This window comes from Neophocaena asiaeorientalis, unplaced genomic scaffold (assembly GCF_003031525.2).
Source record: "Neophocaena asiaeorientalis asiaeorientalis breed wild unplaced genomic scaffold, Neophocaena_asiaeorientalis_V1.1 scaffold648, whole genome shotgun sequence".
Lineage (NCBI taxonomy): Eukaryota > Metazoa > Chordata > Mammalia > Artiodactyla > Phocoenidae > Neophocaena > Neophocaena asiaeorientalis.
Genome location: NW_020172781.1, coordinates 2,261,437 through 2,282,503, shown reverse-complemented (window position 1 = coordinate 2,282,503; position 21,067 = coordinate 2,261,437). Strand labels below are relative to the sequence as shown.

At 46.8% G+C, this 21,067-nt stretch overlaps 1 protein-coding gene across 1 annotated transcript in view; it reads left to right on the top strand.

Moving 5' to 3' along the window:
- Nucleotides 1–21,067, top strand: part of RPH3A (rabphilin 3A) — a 94,510-nt gene that overhangs the window by 54,743 nt on the left and 18,700 nt on the right. Inside the window, exons 5-12 of the mRNA XM_024741517.1 lie at nucleotides 7,920–8,049; nucleotides 9,450–9,536; nucleotides 11,929–12,094; nucleotides 15,348–15,386; nucleotides 15,486–15,638; nucleotides 16,908–16,994; nucleotides 18,684–18,746; nucleotides 19,801–20,052. Of these exons, the coding sequence (XP_024597285.1) occupies nucleotides 7,920–8,049; nucleotides 9,450–9,536; nucleotides 11,929–12,094; nucleotides 15,348–15,386; nucleotides 15,486–15,638; nucleotides 16,908–16,994; nucleotides 18,684–18,746; nucleotides 19,801–20,052 (977 nt within the window). The remainder of the gene's footprint in view (nucleotides 1–7,919; nucleotides 8,050–9,449; nucleotides 9,537–11,928; nucleotides 12,095–15,347; nucleotides 15,387–15,485; nucleotides 15,639–16,907; nucleotides 16,995–18,683; nucleotides 18,747–19,800; nucleotides 20,053–21,067) is intronic.

Genomic DNA, 21,067 nt, shown 5'->3' with positions numbered 1-21,067 from the left:
TTGGAGTATAATTGCTTTGCAGTGGTGTGTTAGTTTCTGCTTTATAACAAAGTGAATCAGTTATACATATACATATGTTCCCGTATCTCTTCCCTCTTGCATCTCCCGCCCTCCCACCCTCCCTGTCCCACCCCTCTATGTGGTCACAATGCACCACTGAGCTGATCTCCCTGTGCTATGCGGCTGCTTCCCAGAGTAAAATAGCTATCTATTTTACATTTAGTAGTGTATGTATGTCCATGCCACTCCCTCACTTTGTCCCAGCTTACCCTTCCCCCTTCCCGTGTCCTCACGTCCATTCTCTAGTAGGTCTATGTCTTTGTTCCCATCTTGCCCCTAGGTTCTTCATGACCATTTAACTCTCATTTTATCTTTGCAACAATCCTAGGAAACAAGGACTTTGTTTTCCCTAATTTACACAGGAAAAACAGAGGCTTAGAAAGGTTAAGTAACTTTCTTGAGGTCACAGAGCTAGGAAATAGCAAATATGGACCCAGGCAAGGTCACTCCAGAATGGACACCCCAACACCTGCTTCATAAGTGCCTTGTGGGACTTCCCTGGCAGTCCAATAGTTAAGACACCATGCTTCCAATGCAGGGGGCGCAGGATCGATCCCTGGTCAGAGAACTAAGATCCCACATGCTGTGCAGTGCGGCCAAAAAAAAAAAAAAAAGTGCCTCTTATTTCTAAATTCTGAAAGTGTGTGTGCGTGTAGGTGTGGATGTGTGTGTGTATGTGTGGAGAGTCTATGTTTTCCTGGGGTTGTACTTGGAGAGGGTGATTAGAACCTCACAGAGTCCAAAGCCTGATTTGTCTGACGTCCACAGCAAGGCAGGGAGGAATTGCCCAACCCTTGCTCTGGAGAGGAGGACTGAAATCTGATCTGGACCTGAATCAGGTGGAAATAGAACCTAGATGGCATATGGGGCAGGGAATGTGGGTGTGGTGGGTAGAATAATGCCCTCCTCCACCACAAAGATGTTCACATCCTAATCCCTGGAACCTGTGAATATGTTATCTTACATGGCCAAAGGGACTCTGCAGGCATGATTAAGAATCTTGAGATGGGGAGATGATCCTGGATTACCCAATGTAATCACACGGGTCCTTATCGGAGGGAGGCGGGAGGGTCAGAGTCACAGCAAGATTGAAAAATGCTACACAGCTGGATTGAAGATGGAGGAAGGGGCCACAAGCCAAGGAATGTGGGGCAGCTTCTAGAAACTAGAAAAGGCAAGGGAACAGATTTTCCCCTCGAGCTTCCAGAAGGAACACAGCCCTGCCTGCCAACACCTGGACTAAGTGAAACCCATGTCAGATATCTAATCTCTAGAACTATTAAGATAGTAAATAATATATGTTGTCGTAAGCCACTAAGTTGTAATTTGTTACAACAACACTAGGAAGCTAACACACAGAGTGACTCCTTGAAGCTGGCTAGCGTGCAATGGCATCTCTCACGGCCTTCCTGCTAGTGTACACTTTCACCACCACTGAGTTAGACCCACTTGGGGCAGTCTTGTAGTTTCAAGAGACCTGGTCCAGCCCCATGTGTAGACAAAAAGTCCAGGGACCTGCCTGCCTCATTCTACCTGGAACCACTGCGGCATTTGAAACTCTCACTGCTCCGAGCCTCCCAAGGACTCCATTCCTATGTCCATATGTTGTCCCAAAATGGGGGAAGCTGAGTCTCCTCTACTTAAAGCCCTTTCATGCTGTCCCATCACTCTTAGACTCAAGACCCTGCATGGAGTGGCCCCTGCCCACCCTCCAGCCTCATCTTCTACCATCCAGCCCACCAGCCCTGCTAAGCATCTCTCAAGTCCCTTGCACATGCTGTTCCCTCTTCTTCCAGTGCTTTTCCTCACCCTCTTTACTGGGCCAGCTCCTCTTTATCCTCAGGTCTCAGCTCAACAGTCACTTCCTCTGAGGCCCCATCTTACTGTTCATGTCCCTCTCTGTGAGTTCTCATAGCTTCCCATAATTGTCCTTCAGAGCACTTACTCCGAGTGTAGTTACGATGATCGATGTGATCATTTAAGTAACGTCTGAGTCCCCCACTAGAATGCCAGCTCCATGATGGCAGGCACCTCCTTTGTTTTGCTCCCCCTTGGGTCCTCACTGTCTGCTGTCACATGGTAGGTTCTCCATAAATATTTGTCAAATGAATGAGTAGACCATCTGCATCTATTGGGACAGCAAGGTCAGAGCAACTTGGGAATCCACTTCCCACCCCCTCCAGAGGTCATCTGTTGGTACTCAGAAGAGGGGACATATAACCTTTCTGGTGTCTCTGGGAGCATCCTGGGAAATGGGAGATGCCCACCCAGCTTCACTGAGTAACCGTCAGCTCCGCTTAAGCACCCAGCCTGGTGATATATGGGTTTCCTGGATTGAGGTGCAAGTAGGAGCCATAAAGTTAATCAGACGTGTAAAGACTTAACTAGAGAGTGACAGCCACTTACAGTGTCCAGCCTAATTGGGCCCTTAATGTGGAGACATTAGACAGGCAAACAAAAGTATCCTGCCATTGCAGACAGGTCTTCTCTTAGTCATTGAAGGTCCTTCAGTTTCAAAACACAAGGGGAAATCTTGATGTTTCAGCCTCAGCATCTGAGAATCCCTGAATGTTGCCCATGGCAGGAAGCTTGAGGTGGGTCTCATCTAACCCCTCACATTATTGTCTGGGAAGAGGGCACGCAGAGAACAAAGCCTTTTCAAGGTCATTGACTGGATAAGAGGTAGGATTCAAAGCCATGACTTTTAACCCTTGGCTTACATGTTCTCTGTCTTCAGAAATGCACTTTATTGTCTAATGTAACGTAACGCATGTTTCTTGTAGAAAGTTAAGAAAGTATGAGGAGTCCAGGTAATTGTTGCTTTAGGAAAGGGGGTAGCAGAAGCTTTATAGAAGGAAATTAAAATTACTTATAATCCCGCCACCTGGTGATAATCCCTGTGAATATTTCGGTGTAATTTTTTTTTGCCCAGTGCACACCATGCAGATATTCAGATGAGCATGTTCCAAACCCAGCCTCATGTCATGATCACAATTCTACATCCTGGGTTTGGGGGTTTTCCCCCACTTAACATAATAAGGAGAGGATTTTCTCATGTGATTTCTCCCACTGCTTCCTTCCTTACTGAAGCATTTCTCAAAGTGTGGCCAGGAATTCACCAGCATCAGGATCGTATAGGGAGTCACTTCAAAATGCACGCACTCTGGACACACCCCAGTCCCATAGAACCATTGTCTGAATGTTGAACACTCTCCCCAGGTGATCTAGATGGACCATACATTTTGGAAACATCCCCCCATGCCGTGGCTCTCAACAGGACTGCATGCTGAAATGCTGGTATCCGGGCGTAACCAGATCCATAGCTGAGAAGTTTTAGAGCTGAGGCCCCAGGCATTGGTATTTAAAAAAAAATTCTTTCTGGGTCATTAACATGGGTTGAGGGTTGCCGGCATCTTTCGTAATGCACATAGGTCTCTCCTGCCAAGACTGGTAACAATAAACATTCCTTATGGGGTGAAGAAACTGAAATGTTTTGTCACCAGGATAAAGACCCATCTGTGACTCATGGTCTGCCATGACGTAATTTGGACTTAACTTCCCGCAAAGTTTTATTTCCAAGTTTATGCTACTTGGCTGTTGGGGCCCTCCCTGTTGAGGCCCTAGTATTTGGGGCTGCAGAGAGGATGTCCAAAAGGGCGGGCTCCAGGAACCCCCCGCTCATCCTGATCTTTGAGCAGAGAAGGAAGGTCTGCCCATCCCCACTCCACTTCCTTCTCTCTTTATTGGTCTGGACTGAATTCACAAGTAACAAGGGTCTCTACGCTGAGAGATGTGAATAATGATCTTCAATCTGTTGTTTTTCCGTGCCATTTGCTGCCGCTGATAGAAGCTAATGAGACGCTCCCTGTACGATGCGTGTTAATGGGGGCTTTTGGAGTTCAGGATCGAATGGTGGAAGGAACAGGCATCTTGGTAGGGATGCTAGAGTGTGGGTTTGCAAGAGGTGGGTGACTCCACACCCTTATTTTCCAAGAGGAGACAAGTAAGCCTCATAGGTTTCCTGAGCAAAGTACACTGCAGTTTAGAATTGGGTCATCTATCCCATGCTCTCTTCCTGAGCTGGGTGGGCAAAGCTTGACTTGAGGCAGAAGGCCATGAGGGGACTCCAAGGAAAGCAAAGGTAGTTTACTGACACAGAGAACGAGATTCTAGCCCAGGCTGAGTGACCCAAGTGACTCTGTGCCTTGGGACCACCATTGATAGAGTGAGAAGAACAAAATCTAACCACTTTCTGGCTAGGTCAGTCCATGAAGGAGAAAATAGGTGAGAACAAAGGTGTGTGCCAAAAAAAGAGAGAAAAAGAAAATATTTATCACTGTGCAATTTCCATCCCCTGCCTCCGTTAGCTTACCTCACTGTCTCATAATTCTGTGGCATTGAAAGGCAACCTGAAATTCATCTGCTCCAGATGACTTCAAACTGTTTCTTTAAACAATGGAATCAACTTTCCAAAGGAAATCTAATTCAACAGCTCAAACAAATGAAAGAGATAAATGCAGACATGCTCTGGATGAAATGGGGTTTTTTGGTTCCTCAGAATCACTCCCACCATACCTCTATAGTGGGTGGCCCCAAAATGGTCTCTAAAGAACCCCTGGGGTGCCATAAAGCACAATTTGACAACCACCAATTTAGCCCAACACCTTCCCTTTTACAGATGAGGAAACTGAGGCCCAGAGAGGCAAAATTCAGGGCTAAAATCCAGATTTCTCAACCCTATGTTGAGGATTCTTTAGGGGAACAAGTTGATGGCACAGCTGTTGGGTGTCTTGTCCCGACCTCTGAGAAGTCAGAGGCAGGTGAGATAGAAGCAGCTGGGGTGACTGCACGTGTGCAACTTGGTTCCTACCAATGATGGAGGGTCCCTTGGTGTGGGCAAGGCAGGGGAATTGAGCAGGGTGGAGGTTGGACTGTTCAAGAAGGTCCCCATGGCTCTGCTTGGCAGTAGTGGCAGTGAGGTCTGATTAAGAACAGGAACTATAGCTGATTCATTTTGCTGTACAGTAGAAACTAATACAACATTGTAAAGCAACTATATTCCAATAAAAATTAATTTTTTTAAAAGAAGAAGAACAACAGGCACTCGAGAGCCAGACTGCCTGGGTCTGAGCCCAGGCTTTCTCCACCTCCCCGCTGTGTGACTTGGATACCTCACTTAACCTCTCTGTGCTTCACTTTTCTCATTTGGAAAATGGGGACAAGAATAGTCTTTAGCTTATAGTGCTGCTGGAAGGATTCATTAAGAAAATCCATGTGGAGTGCTTATCTCTGTGCCTGGCACATTGAAATTGCTCAGCAGACACTGGATGCTGGTGTTCTGAGACTGAGGACTGGGTGCTCCTGGTTTGTGCTGCCTCCCATCATCCTATAAAAGCAATTTCTAGGGAAAATGTGGGGAGGGTTGGGGTAGAGGAAGAGGAGGAGGAGGAAGAGAAGAGCGTGCTGCCTTTGGTTCTGCACATCCTGCCTCTCAAAGCAGCTCTGTCCAATCTGGGTCACAGCAGGCGCTAGAGCCTACAGGCTGCTTTGGGCTCCTCTGTTGAATGGAACACAGAGGGAGAAGCTGCTGTTTATAGCACAGCGAGTAGCATGCTTTGAGGGGATGGCAGGAGCGAGGAGGACCTGTGGGGAGAGTCAGCATCAGGTGGCGGCCAGCAGGTCTGCCAGGGACTTCCTGGAGCCTGTGATACCCACAGCTGATGTCCACAGCTGAGAGCCAGTGCATGGAGGGGGTGGGCAGGGTCCGGCTCCATCTGGGTCCACTGGCTGTGGCTGGAACAGGAACAATAAGGTTCTGTTTGGGGAAAAAGCAAAGAGGTGACTTCAGGCTGGTGGGAAGGGTCAAAAACAACCCACCTGAGATCGAAGCAGGATGCCCCCACAGGTGTAGTCATTATGTGTAGCCTTGCTATTCAGAGTGTGCCCTTGGGCCAGTAGCATCGTGTGGAATCACTTGGGAGTTTTCTAGGAATGTAGCACCTCAGGCCTCACCCCAGACATGATGCTTCAGAATCTGTTTTAACAAGGTGCCAGTGTGACTTGTGTGCACATTAAGTTTGAGAAGTGCCGGTGTAATACACGTGATACCTGGCTTCCAGTTTTAGCTCTGTTACTTCCTAGCTGTGTGACCTTGGACAAGTAATTTAACTTCCTTGTGCCTCACTTGCCTTAGTTGTAAAATGGCTTCTTAATAGTGCCTGTCTCTTAGGGTTGGGTGCCAAAGCACTTCATACCATGACAGGCCCATGATAAACACTATGTAAGTATAAGCTGCTATTGTATGTCACTTGACATTCAACTCAGCTTGCTTTTGCTGGATACAAATTTGGGAAGTGGCCTTCCTTCCTTCATTCATTCATTCATTGGTTCGACCATCATGTGTGAGCACTCACTGTGGACCGTTCTGTTCCTGAGGACACAGCAGGGAACAGGACAGACAAGATCCCCAGCCCAGGGGAGCTCAGAGTCTAGGAAGGTAGCCAGGTATGGACTCACAATTAACTAATTACTTAGTGTAGACAGTTCCACAACTACTTACAAATGTGACAAGTGCTATGCAGAAGGGTTGCCAAAAAAGTAAATAAAATGGATGGTCGGAGAAGGCTTCTAAGAGGAGGTGATATTTTAACCGGAATATGAAGGATAAGGAGAATCTAGGCAGGAAAAGCGTGTGTGTGTCTGTGTGTGTGTGTGTGTGTGTGTGTGAGAGAGGGAGATCACAAATATGTGTAATGAGGGAATGCTGCATTCCAGGCACAAGGACCAGAATGTGCGAAAGTGCTGAGGCAATTAGGAGAACTAGAACTCAAAGAAGGCCAGTGTAACCAGAGCAGTGGTTCTTAAACTTTTGTCAAAATCCCCTGGAAGGCTTGTTTAAACAGATTGCTGCCCCACCCCCGGAGTCTCTGATTAGGGTTGTTGTGGAGTGGGGCCCAAGAATTTGCATTTCTAACAAGTTCCCAGGTGACACTGATGCTGATGGTCTGGTCATCACACTTAGTGAACCACTGAGCTAGAACATTGAAGCAAGACCAAGAGGGCGAAGAGGTTTGGGGTTTCATCTGGGGCCAGACCACGTAAGGTCATGGAAACCTCATGGAATGAGAACCAACTAAAGGTTTTAAAGGGAAGTGGGAGTGCCATGATCAGATTTATGTTTTAGGAATATCACCAAGGCTGTGATGGGGAGAACAGACTGTAGAGGGCATGAATGAAAGCATGGAAACTAAGGGGTTAGTCATCCAGGGGAGAGATGTCAGTGGCTTGGTTGAGGTGAAGACGGAGAGAAATGGGTGGATTCCAGAAGTGTTAGAGCGTTAGACATGATAGGATTTGGTTGGGTCATTGAGTGTCTGGGAGGAGGGGCTCAGGAAGACCCTCTAGGTTTCTGGTTCAAGCAAGTTAGCAGATAGTGGTGCCATTTCCTGAGAATGGGAGCAGGTTTGCTGGGGATGAGGATGAAGAGCAGCCAGGATGAAGAGTTCAGTTGAAAACACAAGTTTGATACCCAAGTGAAGACGTCATACAGACAATTAGATAAACAGATCTGGGCCTCCGGAGACAGTTTCTGGAGGAGGTGACATGAGAAAAGACTAGATAAGGTTCTTAATCTGAAGTTGGTAGAATAGATGGGTTTTGGGGATGTCGGAGGGGTTCCGTGATGTTCTGAAAATATATCAGAATGTATGTGCCTTTTTCTGGGGAGGGGTCCAGTAGTCATTATCAGATACTCAAGAGTCTATGACTCAAAGAAGGTTAAGACCATCAGCCAGATAATGAGGGAGAAGCTGGTGGTCCCTGGTCCTGTGAGGTCCGTATAACCCTGACTCTGCTTCCAGGCGCCTGGTGGACCGTCTGGAGAACATGAGGAAGAACGTGGCTGGGGACGGGGTGAACTGCTGCATACTGTGTGGAGAACAGCTGGGGATGCTGGGCTCTGCCTGTGTAGTGTGTGAGGACTGTAAGAAGGTACCATCGCCCTCCCCTTCCCTGCTTCCCCGCTCATCACATGCATAGGGGCTAGGCCTGGGCTCCAGCCTTTGGGGGCCTTGGGTCTTGGGGATGGAGCTTGGATCGGGAAAGGTAGTTGCCAGAATATGATTCCTTCTGGGATGCTCCCATGCCCAGCTGTATTCCGAGGTAACCCTGATCCTGGTTCCTCCCCTAGAAGTCACTCTGACCCTTCTTTCTCCTTGGAGCTCAGCTCCATCCAGGATGAACTTGGAAGACTGAAGTAGGACATGAACTATGCTTGAGCCTGCAAGTATCCTGGTTGTGGCTTAGCAAGTTATAGGTCAGGCTAAAGAGCATGCTGGGGGAATTCCCTGGCGGTCCAGTGGTTAAGACTCCACGCTTCCACTGCAGGGGGCATGGGTTCAATCCCTGGTCGGGGAACTAAGATCCCGCACGCTGCACAGTGTGGCCCAAAAAAAAAGCATGCTGGGCTTGTGTCTACATGGAAGACACATGTGTACATGGAAGCCCTACCCAGCATTCTCTACCCTGGGGTACAGTTCAAGCCACTTAGAAAACCCCTCTCTAGCCAAGTTAGGCCAAGTTAGACTTTGGTCTTCTTAAGCATTCACTCTTGAAGGGGAGTCTCCCTGTGCTCTCTCCACCCTGCACCCTCTCCTCAAGCTGTCTGAACTTGACAATTCCAGGACAGAAATACAACTGTCCTTGGGTCTGTCTGATTCCCAGGAAAGGAGTTCAGGGGAGTGACCCAGCTGGAGATATCCATAATGTCACTTGGCATCTCCTACTTGGGGTCCCATTTAGCATTTAGAATGGAATATTGGGGAAGGGTTATCTACTCCAAAAAACTTGCCTTCTGTAGTTGACTAGATAGTGAGAATTTTGTGACCTATTTGTTTTGACTTCCAGAAAACTCAGCCAAAAGTATAATGTTCCATCATATAGTCATGGCATTTACTCAGATAACGTCTTTCTCCATAAGGAGTTGAACCTGTAGTCATAGTCTAGGGTGTCTCAGATTCATTTGGGAAAGAAAGAAGAAATAAAGTAATAAAAACGGATATACAGTCTCTCATGATTAAAAAATCATGTCAGTGATCTCCCTTGTATGGGTGATGAAAACTCCAACCCCACAGGGACTCTTGGAGAATCCCTTCACCCCGTGCTTGGGAATGACTCCAGTTCTTGTTATCAGAAATCAAGACTCAGATTGGAACTTTATTCTAACTGGCCTTGGTCATGGAAGGGACGTGAGGAAAGGAGAGTTCTATTGCTTTATGTCCATCAAGGGAGAATAGGGCTTCATTGCCACCATTCCCAGCCACTTCTCCTGATCACCGGCAGCTCCAAGCCTGGCATATCTGAGTGTGCACTGGGCTATGTTTTGTCCCCAGAATGTCTGCACCAAGTGTGGGGTGGAGACCTTCAACAGCCGCCCACACCCTGTGTGGCTCTGCAAAATCTGCATCGAGCAGAGAGAGGTGAGTGGATTGGTCCCATTCAGCTCCTGGAGCATCCTCCCTCCTCTGTACGGTTCCCCCTTCCTTGCTATAACCAGGGGAGTAAGGTGGCAGTTGGGGGGCTGGGGAACCTGTTCAGGCACATGTCTTCAGGGATTGGTATAAAAGGAACCAGCTCAGCTGTGAACACTGGCAGGACACAGTATTTGAATGAATTTCTTTTCTCACCTCTCGCTTCTGTGACTTTTCCTTCTCTCCCTCCCTGCTCTCTTGTTCATTGCCCTCTGACATCCATTATTCCCTACTCCCCATTTCTCATCTTCTGGGTCTTCCCCTACTGCCACCTTCTCTTTCCCTCTACTTCACTTCTTGTCTCACACTTTCCCTCATTTTCTTTTCTTTCCCTGTACAGATCTTCCTCAACTTACAATGGGGTCGCGTCCCGATAAACCCATCGTTAAGTGGAAAATGCATTTAATACACCTAACCTAGTGAACGTCATAGCCTAGCCTACCTTAAATATGCCCAGGGCATTTACATTAGCCGACAGCTGGGCAAAATCATCTAAGACAAAGCCCATTTTATAATAAGTGTTGAGTATCTCCTGTAATTTATTGACTACTGTACTGAAGGTTAAAAAAAAAAAAAGAGGGGCTTCGCTGGTGGTGCAGTGCTTGGGAGCCTGCCTGCCGATGCAGGGGACACGGGTTCGTGCCCCAGTCCGGGAGGATCCCACATGCCGTGGAGCGGCTGGGCCTGTGAGCCATGGCCGCTGAGCCTGCGCGTCCGGAGCCTGTGCTCCGCAACGGGAGAGGCCACAACAGTGAGAGGCCCGCGTACCACACACACACACACACACACACAAAGAATAGCTGCATGGGTACAGAATCATCGTCAGTGTATCAGCTGTTTCCCATCGTGATCGTGTGGCTGACTGGGAGCTGTGGCTCCCTGCCCCTGGTCAACATCACGAGAAAGTATCCGATCGAGTATTGCTAGCCCGGGAAAAGATCAAAATTCAAAATTCGAAAAGGACTTCCATGGCAGTCCAGTGGTTAAGACTCCGAGCTTCCGCTGCAGGGGGCGTGGGTTCGATCCCTGGTCAGGGAACTAAGATCCTGCATACTGCATGGTGTGGCAAAAAAAATAAAAATAAAAATAAAAATTTGAAGTATGGTTTTTACTGAATGCATATCGATTTTGCAACACTGTAAATTCAAAAATATCATAAGAAAACCATTGTAAGTCGAGGGCCGTCTGTACTCTCCTCCTCAGAGCTCTTTTTTCCCTTTCATCCTTATCTCCTCTGCCTTTTCTTCTTTCTCTCTTTGCCTCTCACCCTTCACACTTCTTCCTCTGCACTGTCTTCACTCTATCTCTGTTTTTTTCTCTCATGGAATCTTTCTCTTACCTAGGCTTGCTTTTTATTACCCACTTTGTCCCAATTAACTCCCTTCGCCTTTTCCCAATTTCTTCATCACTCATCTTCTGCTGCAGATTCCTGCCTTGGAGACTGTTGCAAGGACCATATTTCCCTCAATATCAGTCAGGGTCCTGGGAGAACAGATGGCACAGTCCATCAGGATTATCAAGGAGGCTTTGATAAAGGTGCTGTTTGCAAGGGTCTGGGCTTGGATAAGGAAGATCAGCAAGGCGTGGTGAAGCTCGCAGCACCAGCAATAGCAGGATTGCTGATACCACTCCTGAGACTGAAGGAGTGGAGGAGGGAGCAGTTACCAGACTGGACACTGGGTATCAACCAGCAGGAATGTAGCCACTGCCTGCCTAGCAAGGAGGGAGCCGAGGGACTCAGTACCCTGACCTCACTATCTTCTTTCTGCCGATCCCCCACTGATGCTCTCCTTGACCAGATCCACCTGGAAGGTAGAGATCAAGAAATTCCAGTTACTGTAGTCCTTACTGGTCAGCTTCCTGGGGCACAGAGCAGGGTGAAAAAAGATGTAGAACCAATCTGAAGGGGCAACAGAAGATGTCCAACACACTGCCCCAGGTGGAACGCTAATCCACAAGGCAGGGAAGAAGCCCAGAGGTCTTGGGGCGGATGTACGTGGATCATCGTCTTTACAGCAGCCAGTGTAGTAGGGAGCACAGCACATTTAAGAGGTGGGAGACTTGGTGAAGCCCACTCTCTGGCTGTGTAACTTTATACCTGTTCATAACCTTTCTGATAGTCAACTGTTTCCATCAAGAGGTTGGTTATTCTCTCTTGAGTGTTCAGGGATATTGTGTGAATCAAGTAAGATTTGTGAAAGCTGTGTACTGGTGAGAAAATGCACTGCCTATTGTGTCAGTGCTCTGTGAGCAGGGAGAAAAGTGAAAAATTGGCTCTCGTGAAGGCAGGAGCAATAGGGCTTGGCTGTCGCGTCTTCATGTTCTACCTCTCCTCCCCCAGGTGTGGAAGCGCTCTGGAGCATGGTTCTTCAAGGGCTTCCCCAAACAGGTCCTCCCACAGCCTATGCCCATAAAGAAGACCAAGCCCCAGCAGCCAGCCAGTGAGCCCGCTGCCCCTGAGCAGCCCACCCCTGAGCCCAAACACCCTGCCCGGGCTCCAACTCGAGGTAGGAAAATACAGCTTCTCCTTTCAGAACCAAGGATGGGTCTTGGCTAACTGGTCTACCTGAAGGGTGCCCTGACACCATGTTTGTGTTTCTACCCAGTTGGTGGACAGCCAGCCTCTGGGCTTGGGTCTAGGTCCCCTGTGTCTCCTTCACAGCTCATCACAAACCTTTATCAAAAAGGTAGTTCAGGGAACTCTCCAGCAATGCCAGGCTGCCAAAAGACTTTGTTGTCATCCCTGATGGAGTATTGAGAGGTATTACAGAGGTGGAAATCAAAATTAGGAACTGAGAAAGACTCCCAACATCAAAATACACGCTGGAGTCTGGGGGGCGGGGGAAAGGGGGCTTGCTGAGAAGGCCTTCTTTGCTCCTGATTAAAAATGAAAGCCGAATAGCAAGGAAATTAGTAAAAGAAAATTACCACTACTCTGGACATTACCACTATTATCTAAGTATTATTATTAATTATTAAAATGATGGTAAAAAAGGGCGAGACAAAGCAATAAAAAGAAAAAATGTGACCCCAATGAAAACACATTTTAATATATTAAGGCCACTAAGACTGACCAGATAAAGCCCTTGAGATACTTTCAATTAACTAAGTGATAAAATCTGGTCTGAATGACAGTTCTAGATTTGAGCGCAGTCAGTGCTTCTAAAAGGAAGGTTATTGTTGAAGGTCTCAAAAATTGAAGTGTCCAACTATAACTTCTCAAGGTGCCCGCTACAGTGTCTGGCAGTCAAAAGGCACTCAACAAATACTTTCATCCTGGCAAGCCATCAGCAATTTCTGCTCCTTGCAGAGACTCATCAAATTGTCAACCTATACTGCATCCCTGAGAAGCCCCACGTTTCCACCTCTAGAACATCTTCCTGGTTAAACATTACTCCCTCTAGGCTGAGAAGACCGCGTAGCTTTACTGTCAAGATCTTGAACATGGGAGCCCAGGAAGACCTGAGTTTGAATTCCAGCTCTGCCACTTAACAAGTCATGTGAGCTTGGATGAGTGACCTAACCTCGCTAAAACTCTTTCCTCATCTATAAAATGAGATTAATAACTCACTGGGTTATTTTGAAGATTAAATGAGACGCTCCAGGCATGCCTGTAGCACGCTACAGGCAACAATAAAATACCATTTTATTGTACTTTGTTTTATTGCACTTCATAGTCACTGCAATTTTTTATAAACTGAAGGTTTGTGGCAACCCTGCATCAAGCAAGTCTGTCGGTGCCATTTTTCCTGCTCACTTTGTCTCTCTGTGTCACATTTTGGTAATTCTCACAGTATTTCAAACTTTTTCATTATTATTATATTTGTTATGGTGATCTGTGATCGGTGATCTTCAATGTTACTATTGTAATTGTTTTGGCTTTTTTTCACAATAAAATATTTTAAATTAAGGTATGTGCATTTTTAAGACATAATGCTGTTTCACACTTAATAGACTACAGTATAGGGTAAACATAACTTTTATATGCAGTGGGAAAAAATTCATGTGACTCACTTTTTTTGTGATATTCGCTTTATGGCAGTGGTTTGGAACTGAACCTACAATATCTCCAAGGTATGCCTGTACATGTACAGTACTTTGCAGAGTGCAGCACTTAGTAAATGTTGGCCAATAGTACATAATATTAATCACCTATACACAGACACGTACACTTACACACATAAATGGTATGAATTAGCTTATTATATAAACTCTAGTCAAAACAGATGACTCTGAAAATATTCACCTCATTGGAAAGAAGTAACATCACCTGCATTGCATAGCAACTCCTAAACAATTATTGGCAATAACATCTAGTGCTGGTGAATATGTGGAGAAATGATGGTATAAACTGTTGGTAAGACTATAAGTCACCTCCAGCCTCTTGAAAAGTAATATGGCAGAGGTTATTAAAATTTGAAGTGTATATACTATTTGATCCAACAGTCCCCCTCTGGGAATATATTTAACAGCAAGAAAAGTACCCGTATAAAAGACATATGTATAATCGTATTTATTGCATCATTGTTTATGGTAGCAAAAATACTGGAAAAAACTAAGCGTTCATTAACGGGGTAATTGTTGAATAGACTATGGTATATCCACACCATGGTGTATTAAGCATCTTTTAAAATTGAATGATGTAGGGACTTCCCTGGTGGTCCAGTGGTAAAGAATCCGCCTTCCAATGCAGGGAACGCAGGTTCGATCCCCAGTAGGGGAACTAAGATCCCACATGCCATGGGGCAACTAAGCCTGTGCACCACAACTACTGAGCCCATGTGCCTCAACAAGAGAACCCGTGTGCCGCAAACTACAGAGCCCATGCGCCCTGGAGCCTGCGCACCACAACTAGAGAGAGAAAACCCACATGTCGCAACTAGAGAGAAGCCCGCGTGCTGCAACGAAAGATCCCATGTACTGTACTGGAACTAAGACCTGATGCAGCCAAAAAATAATAATAATAAAGAAAGTAAATAAATATTTTTAAAAAATTGAATGATGTAAATGTATATTGTAGATTTGGAATTATACCCATGATATGAGCTTTCAATATTCTCTTAATGAACAGTTACAGAACACCTAGTGAGTTCCAGGCTCTGTTCTATGCCCCAGGGAATCAGTGAATGGAACAGATAAGATCCATGCTCTCATGCAATTAAAATTCTAGTGGGGGAAACAGATGCTCAACAAACAGCAAATGCAAATACAACATAATATCAGGTAGTGATAAGTGCCAGGAAGAAAAATGAAACAGGTAGAGGGGATAGAGGCTTCATGTTGGACAGAATGGCTAGAGAAGGGCTGTCTGAGAGATGATATCTGGGGAGAAACCTGACCAAGGTGATAAAGAGGGCTCATAGAATCTTCGGAAATACCATGTGAAAAGGGTTTGAGGTTGGAGCATGCTTGGTGAGTTCTGGGGAAATTCAAATTAAGTGAACAAAGCACATTCTAGAAACAGTACGTAGCCCATGATCCCAATTTGTTTGCAATGGAAATAATGTGAAATTTGTAGATAGGCTCTATATCAAAGGGGAAGTTGGGAAAAGAAAGTTTTAATTTTTTTTTTAAAGTTCTTGGGAATGGTGGATGGGCCCTTTTGTGAGCTCCTTAAGTGTCAGCTCTCCAGAAAACATCAAATATTGGGGATTTGCCAAAAAGTTCATTTGGGTTTTTCCATAGGATGTTACAGAAAAACCCAGGTGAACATTTTGGCCAACCCAGTACGTACTCCTCATCAGTTTTCTCTCTCTCCAGGTGACTCTGATGACAGGAGGGGCCCAGGTCAGAAGACAGGTGGGTTCTGCCAACTCTGTCTTCTACTTTTGAGACAGGAGTCCTTTTCCCCATTCCTCCATTGCCTTTTCTCCCTTCAATTCATGCTTTTCCTTTCAGGCCCTGACCTGGCCTCTGCTCCTGGGCAAGGAAGCTATGGGCCTCCTGTGCGCAGGGCCTCCGAGGCACGAATGAGCTCATCTAGCCGGGACTCAGAGAGCTGGGACCAGAGCCACGGTGGAGCTGCTGGTGACCCCAGCCGGGGCTCAGCAGGTGAGAGAGATGGGCAGATCCAGACAGGCTTCCTGGATGAGGAGAATCAAAAGGAAAGGGGAGAACAGTGGTTTTCATTTATTCATTGGCGCTTGGTAGGCATTCAGTGAACACTTGTTGAATGAGTGAGTAAGTGAATGAGTGAGTGAGTGAGTGGATGGATGGATGGATGGATGGGTGGATGGATGGATGAACAAGGACCCAAATGAACAAGCAAACGGAAGTGCTAATGCAGGACCCTGGGACAGGAAGTTGTAAGCCCCAGCCAGAGGTGGCAAAGCACTTTCTGTCATGATCATTCAAGCATCTCTCCAGTGAAAAATATTTAGATTCAGGAAAGGTGGGATCTAGCCCAGTGAGGTGAGAGAAGACAGGGTATTCTTCTAGGAATGTCATACTTTCTCAATACCAGGAACTGCTGTGTATATCATTCCCATTTGGTCCCCCAGCAGCTCTGCAGGAGGCAGTAGCATCTAATAGTCTCAGGTAGACTCTGGAGACCAAATGCCTGAGTTCAAACCCTGGCTCGGCTACTAACCAGCCAAGAGACGTTAGGTGAGCTCCTTAACCCCTCTGTGCCACAGTTTCCCCATTTGTAAAATGGAGCTAATAAAGCACTCACCTCAAAGGGTGTAGAGATGAAATAAGTTCTTATAAAAATGTTAATCAAGTGGGTAGAGTTGTTGCCTCCATGAAGCATCTGCAGTTCAGAGAGGGTAAGTGACCAGCCCAAAGACACACAGCTTATAAAAGAAAAATCTGGGATGCAAAGCTAGGTCCATGTGAAGATAAGAACAGTCTTTCAATAATTATAAAGTAATATCAACATCTGCCAGATGTTGAGTGTTTACTACATGCCAGGCACTGTTCTGAGCATTTTACATGTATTGTATTATTGTGTCTCCACCACAACCCTATGAGGTAAGTACTGTTATCCCCATTTGATGGATGAGGAGACTGAGGCCCAAAGAGGATAGGTCATTTGTGCAAGGTCACAGATGTCAGAAGCAACGTCACAGAACCTGAGCTTTTCAACATCCATGTTGTTGCAGTGAGTTGCCCAGGGGCATCTGAGTATTGGAAAGAGAGGACACATGGAGGGGAGGAGAAGAGGGTCTGAAAGAACTGGAAATGTCAGGGGGCTGCATCCAGTTCACACCCAGAGGACCGTGCCTCATGCCGGCTGACTGGTCCCAGGCTTCTTCCTGCTTTGACTGTGTGTGAGTGTGTGTGTGCGCGATATGACAGGCTCTTTCCTTTCCCCTGCAGGTTTGAGACGGGCCAACTCAGTCCAGGCCTCTAGACCTACCCCGGCCTTGATACAGAGTCCAGCGCCCCCCCAGCCTGGGCAGCCAGGTACATGCCACCCACCCACCCGCCCAGGCTGTCACTCAGCTGTGACCCCAATACCTCCCACCCTTGCTTGCGGAACCCGCTGGGCTGCAGCCACCACCAAACCCTAAACTCTTCGAAGACCTTTAGAATGAATAATACTCTAGGCTGGGAAGCTGGTGGGGGTGGGAGGAAGGGTAGCATCATATCTACCTAAATGCAAGAAGTGACAGTACTTCATCCCTCACTGTTTCCCACCTTCTGACATCATCACTCCAATTTCACAATTTTTACCACATGCACCTATGATCTGCCCTCTTATTTCCTTAATGTTTTCTTCAAATTGACCTCCTTTAAGAACATAATTGAGAGAAGTTATCATAAACTCAAGGAAATTTTAAGGACTTCAGACTTTAAGGAAAAGGCAAAGGTTCTCAGACAGATATGTGAGATTCAGGAAGAAATGGTGGGCAAAGAGATTAGTAATGTGAGAAAATCTGAACATATATGGCTTGTGTAAAACAATGGAAATAATTCCTAATTGGTGCAGCTAAAATCTGTTATTTTAAAAGAAACCTATAATAATGGCATAAGTGGGAAACCAGTATTCCATACCAGAACAAGAGAGTATATTAGTTTGCTAGGGCAGCCATAACAAATATCACAAACTGGGTGGCTTAAAATAACAGAAATGTATTGTCCCACAGTTCTAGAAGCCAGAAGTCCAAAATCAAGGTGTAGCCAGGGTTGGTTCCTTCCTTCCTGTCCCAGCCTCTCCTCTTGCTTCTGGGGGCCTCGGCATTCCTTGGCTTGTGGGTGTGTCTTCACATCATCTTCCTTCTATGCATGGGTCCCCGTGTGTCCAAATTTCCCCTCTTTATAAGGGCATAGTCATATTGGATTAGGGCTCACCCTAATGACATCATCTTAACTTGATCACCTGCAAAGATGATCAAATATTCACATTCACAGGGACTGGGGGTTAGGACTTGAACATTTTTTTGGAGAACACCATTCGACCTATTGTGGGGGGCTGTTATAAAAATTAATGTACTGAAAATACATTGCAGGTGCAATGACATTCTCAGTACACTGGCCTGCTGAAGGTTCGGAGCCTGAGACCTGTCCTCTTTTGCTCAAAAGGGACATTTACAAAGGTTAGAGAAGTGTTAAAGTAGCACCTAGATGAGACTTTTCCCATGACGGGATCAGTATGGAAAGGCCATGGGAACCCAGAATGACTTTCTCACTCTGTCATTGGATGTTATTTCATGCCCCATCCCTGTGGCTCTCCCCCACATCCCAAGCTTCGGAAATGTAGTTATATAGAATCCTCTGGACCAGTAATGACCCCGTAATAATGGTGGACTCAAAGCCTGGACTTGCCCGTTACCTTGCAAGCGATTCTTGCTCCATTTGTTTGTCAACCTCATAACAGCCAACAAAACATGAAGAGCAGGTAATACCTGCTCATCCCCACTTCACAGAGGAGGAAGCTGAGGCCCAGAATGGAAGGATTTGGGCTTGAAGCCAGGGCTTTCCAACACCAGAATCCCCCAATGGGACTGTTCCTGCAACCCTGGCTACCTCTGCACATCACCTGCTGCCCCTGGGCCTGTGTCCACACCTGTGAAACGAGGGGGCCTCAGGGCAAATACCCAAATGATGCCGCCTTGTCTATTCCAAACTTCTTTCTCTCTTTGCCCCACTCAGGACCCCCAGGAGGCAGCAGACCCAGTCCCGGGCCAGCAGGACGTTTTTCAGATCAGAGACCAGGCAAGTGTTCGCCTCTTTCTGTGCCTGCGCAGGTGACCACCTCTTCCACTGACTGAGAGAGAGAGAGAGAGCAGAGGCTGCCAGACATTGGCCCATTCTGCATCCTGAGACCTATCTGATGAGCTCTAAGGGAATTCCCTAATTCTAAAACTCTAGAGAGTCTGTACTAAGATTAGATAGATAGAAAATGACAATACATACAGTGATTAAGAGTACAAGCTGCCTGCATTCAAATCACTGCTTCTTTACTTCCCAGCTGTGTGACCCTGGGCAAGTCACTTAACTTGCCAGAGCCTCAGTTTCCTTATCTCTAAAAGGAGAATAATCCAAGGACCTACCTCACAGAGTTGCTGGGAGGATTAAGTAAAACCAATACCTGGAACACCTTAGCACGTGGCCTACAGTGTATGAAGACCACACCGAGTGACAGTGATTATTACACATGATGTATATGCAGCAGCACCAGTCACTACAACAGATGCATTGCTTTCTAACGCACCAGCTACTGTGCTAAGTGCTGTGCACATACTAGAGAATTTTTTGAATGATAGCTAATACTCTTTGAGCACCTTCAGGTCTTAAAATTCCCATCTTACAGGTGAGAAAACTGAGGCCCAGAGATAAGTAATCTTGCTCCAGCTGAGATTCAAATCCAGGCTGTCTGGCTTCAGAGCCCATACCAGTGAGGGCTCTCAGTGAGGTCTGTTTTGCTCATGGAACTTGTTATAAAACATAGATTCCAAGGCCCCACCACAGGGCCTGCAGATTCTAGATGGAGCCTGGGAACCTGCATTTTTGCAAGCCTTCCTTGGGTGGCTTTGACAAAGGCAACTTTCTGAGAACCGGTGAACGGCATGATGTGGCCCCCCTGTCCACTGGAAGTGACAGTCCCCCATTGCAGGGCAGTGGGTGATTCTGGCACAAAGCTCGCCAAGCACCTGGTACACAGTAGGTGCCCATCACTCGCGGTAATGCTGCAGCATTTGTCACTGCTGTCGTTATGACACAGGGACTCAGCTGCCTCTTTCCCACCTTCTCCCCATCTCCCCTGCAGAGGTGGCTCTGAGTGACCCCGCCTGTACAGGGGCCACCGCCCCACCGCGAGAGGAGAGAGCAGGGGGAGTTGGGGGCTATTCAGCAGTTGGAGCCAGGGAGGACCGAGCGGGCCACCCACTGGGTCCCTATTCCCAAGTGTCTGCTGCTGCTCCCCAGCCGGCCGTGGTCCCAGCCCGCCAGCCCCCACGCCCAGCGGAGGAGGAGGAGGAGGAGGAGGAGGAAGCCAACAGCTATGATTCAGATGAAGCAAGTAGGTGACGCGTAACGGAGGGATGGCTGGAAAAGTCACTTCAGCGGTCGCCCCCAGGGAAATAGGAATGGCTCTGGGGAGAGCTCTGGACATCCCCAGCCCCCCAGTATGCCAAACCTAATAAACATATTTACCAAGTTATAAAAATACAAATTCGTGTTACTAAATTCACAAAATGACATCAGCTTTCTAAAGTATAAGCGCATCTATTTTTTCATTGTTGTAAAAGACACATAACATCAACGTTAACCATTTACATAATTTTTTAAGAGTGCAATTCAACTATATTCACAAAGTTCTATTTGGTGGTTCCATAGAACTATCACATGACTCAGCAATCCCACTCCTAGGTGTATATATAGATAGAAATCTATTTTAATTGTTTCCCAGACTCTTTGGTGTGTGTCTTCTAAAAGTCATTTTTTAACCATGACTTTAAAATTTCTGACACTTCCTCTTGCATCCATCCATTCAATGATTTATAAAGTGCCTGCTCTATGCCACACACACACACACCAGTGGCACTTCTACTGGGTGTGGCTGGGAGCAGCAGGGGAGAGCTGGGGTGGCCTTTGTGAGCTGCAGGGAAGCATGGATGGGTTGTGTCTGGACCTGATGCATGCTGTGGGGTTGGGGGAACGTTCTAAGAGCTCCTGGTCAGATGGGGAGACTGGACCCACTCAGAAGAAATGGACCAAGGGCTGTAATCGGCGGGATGGCTTTGGCCCATCGCGTCACCTCCCCTCGTTGTAAAAGGGAAAGCAAATACCACCTCCCATGCAGGGCTGAGGGGTCGTAAACTGAGGTACCTGCTGAGAAAGGGCTTCATAAACCAGAAATCATTATTATATAGTGCGAAACACACGTGAGGAATTATTATTATATGACATGCACATCTGAAGTAATAATCGTCAACACTTGCTGAGCCCTTATTTCGTGCTGGGCACTTTTCTCACTGTGTTACGTGCACGTGCTCAATTTCATGATCCCCGTGAGCCTGGGGACAGTTGCTTTT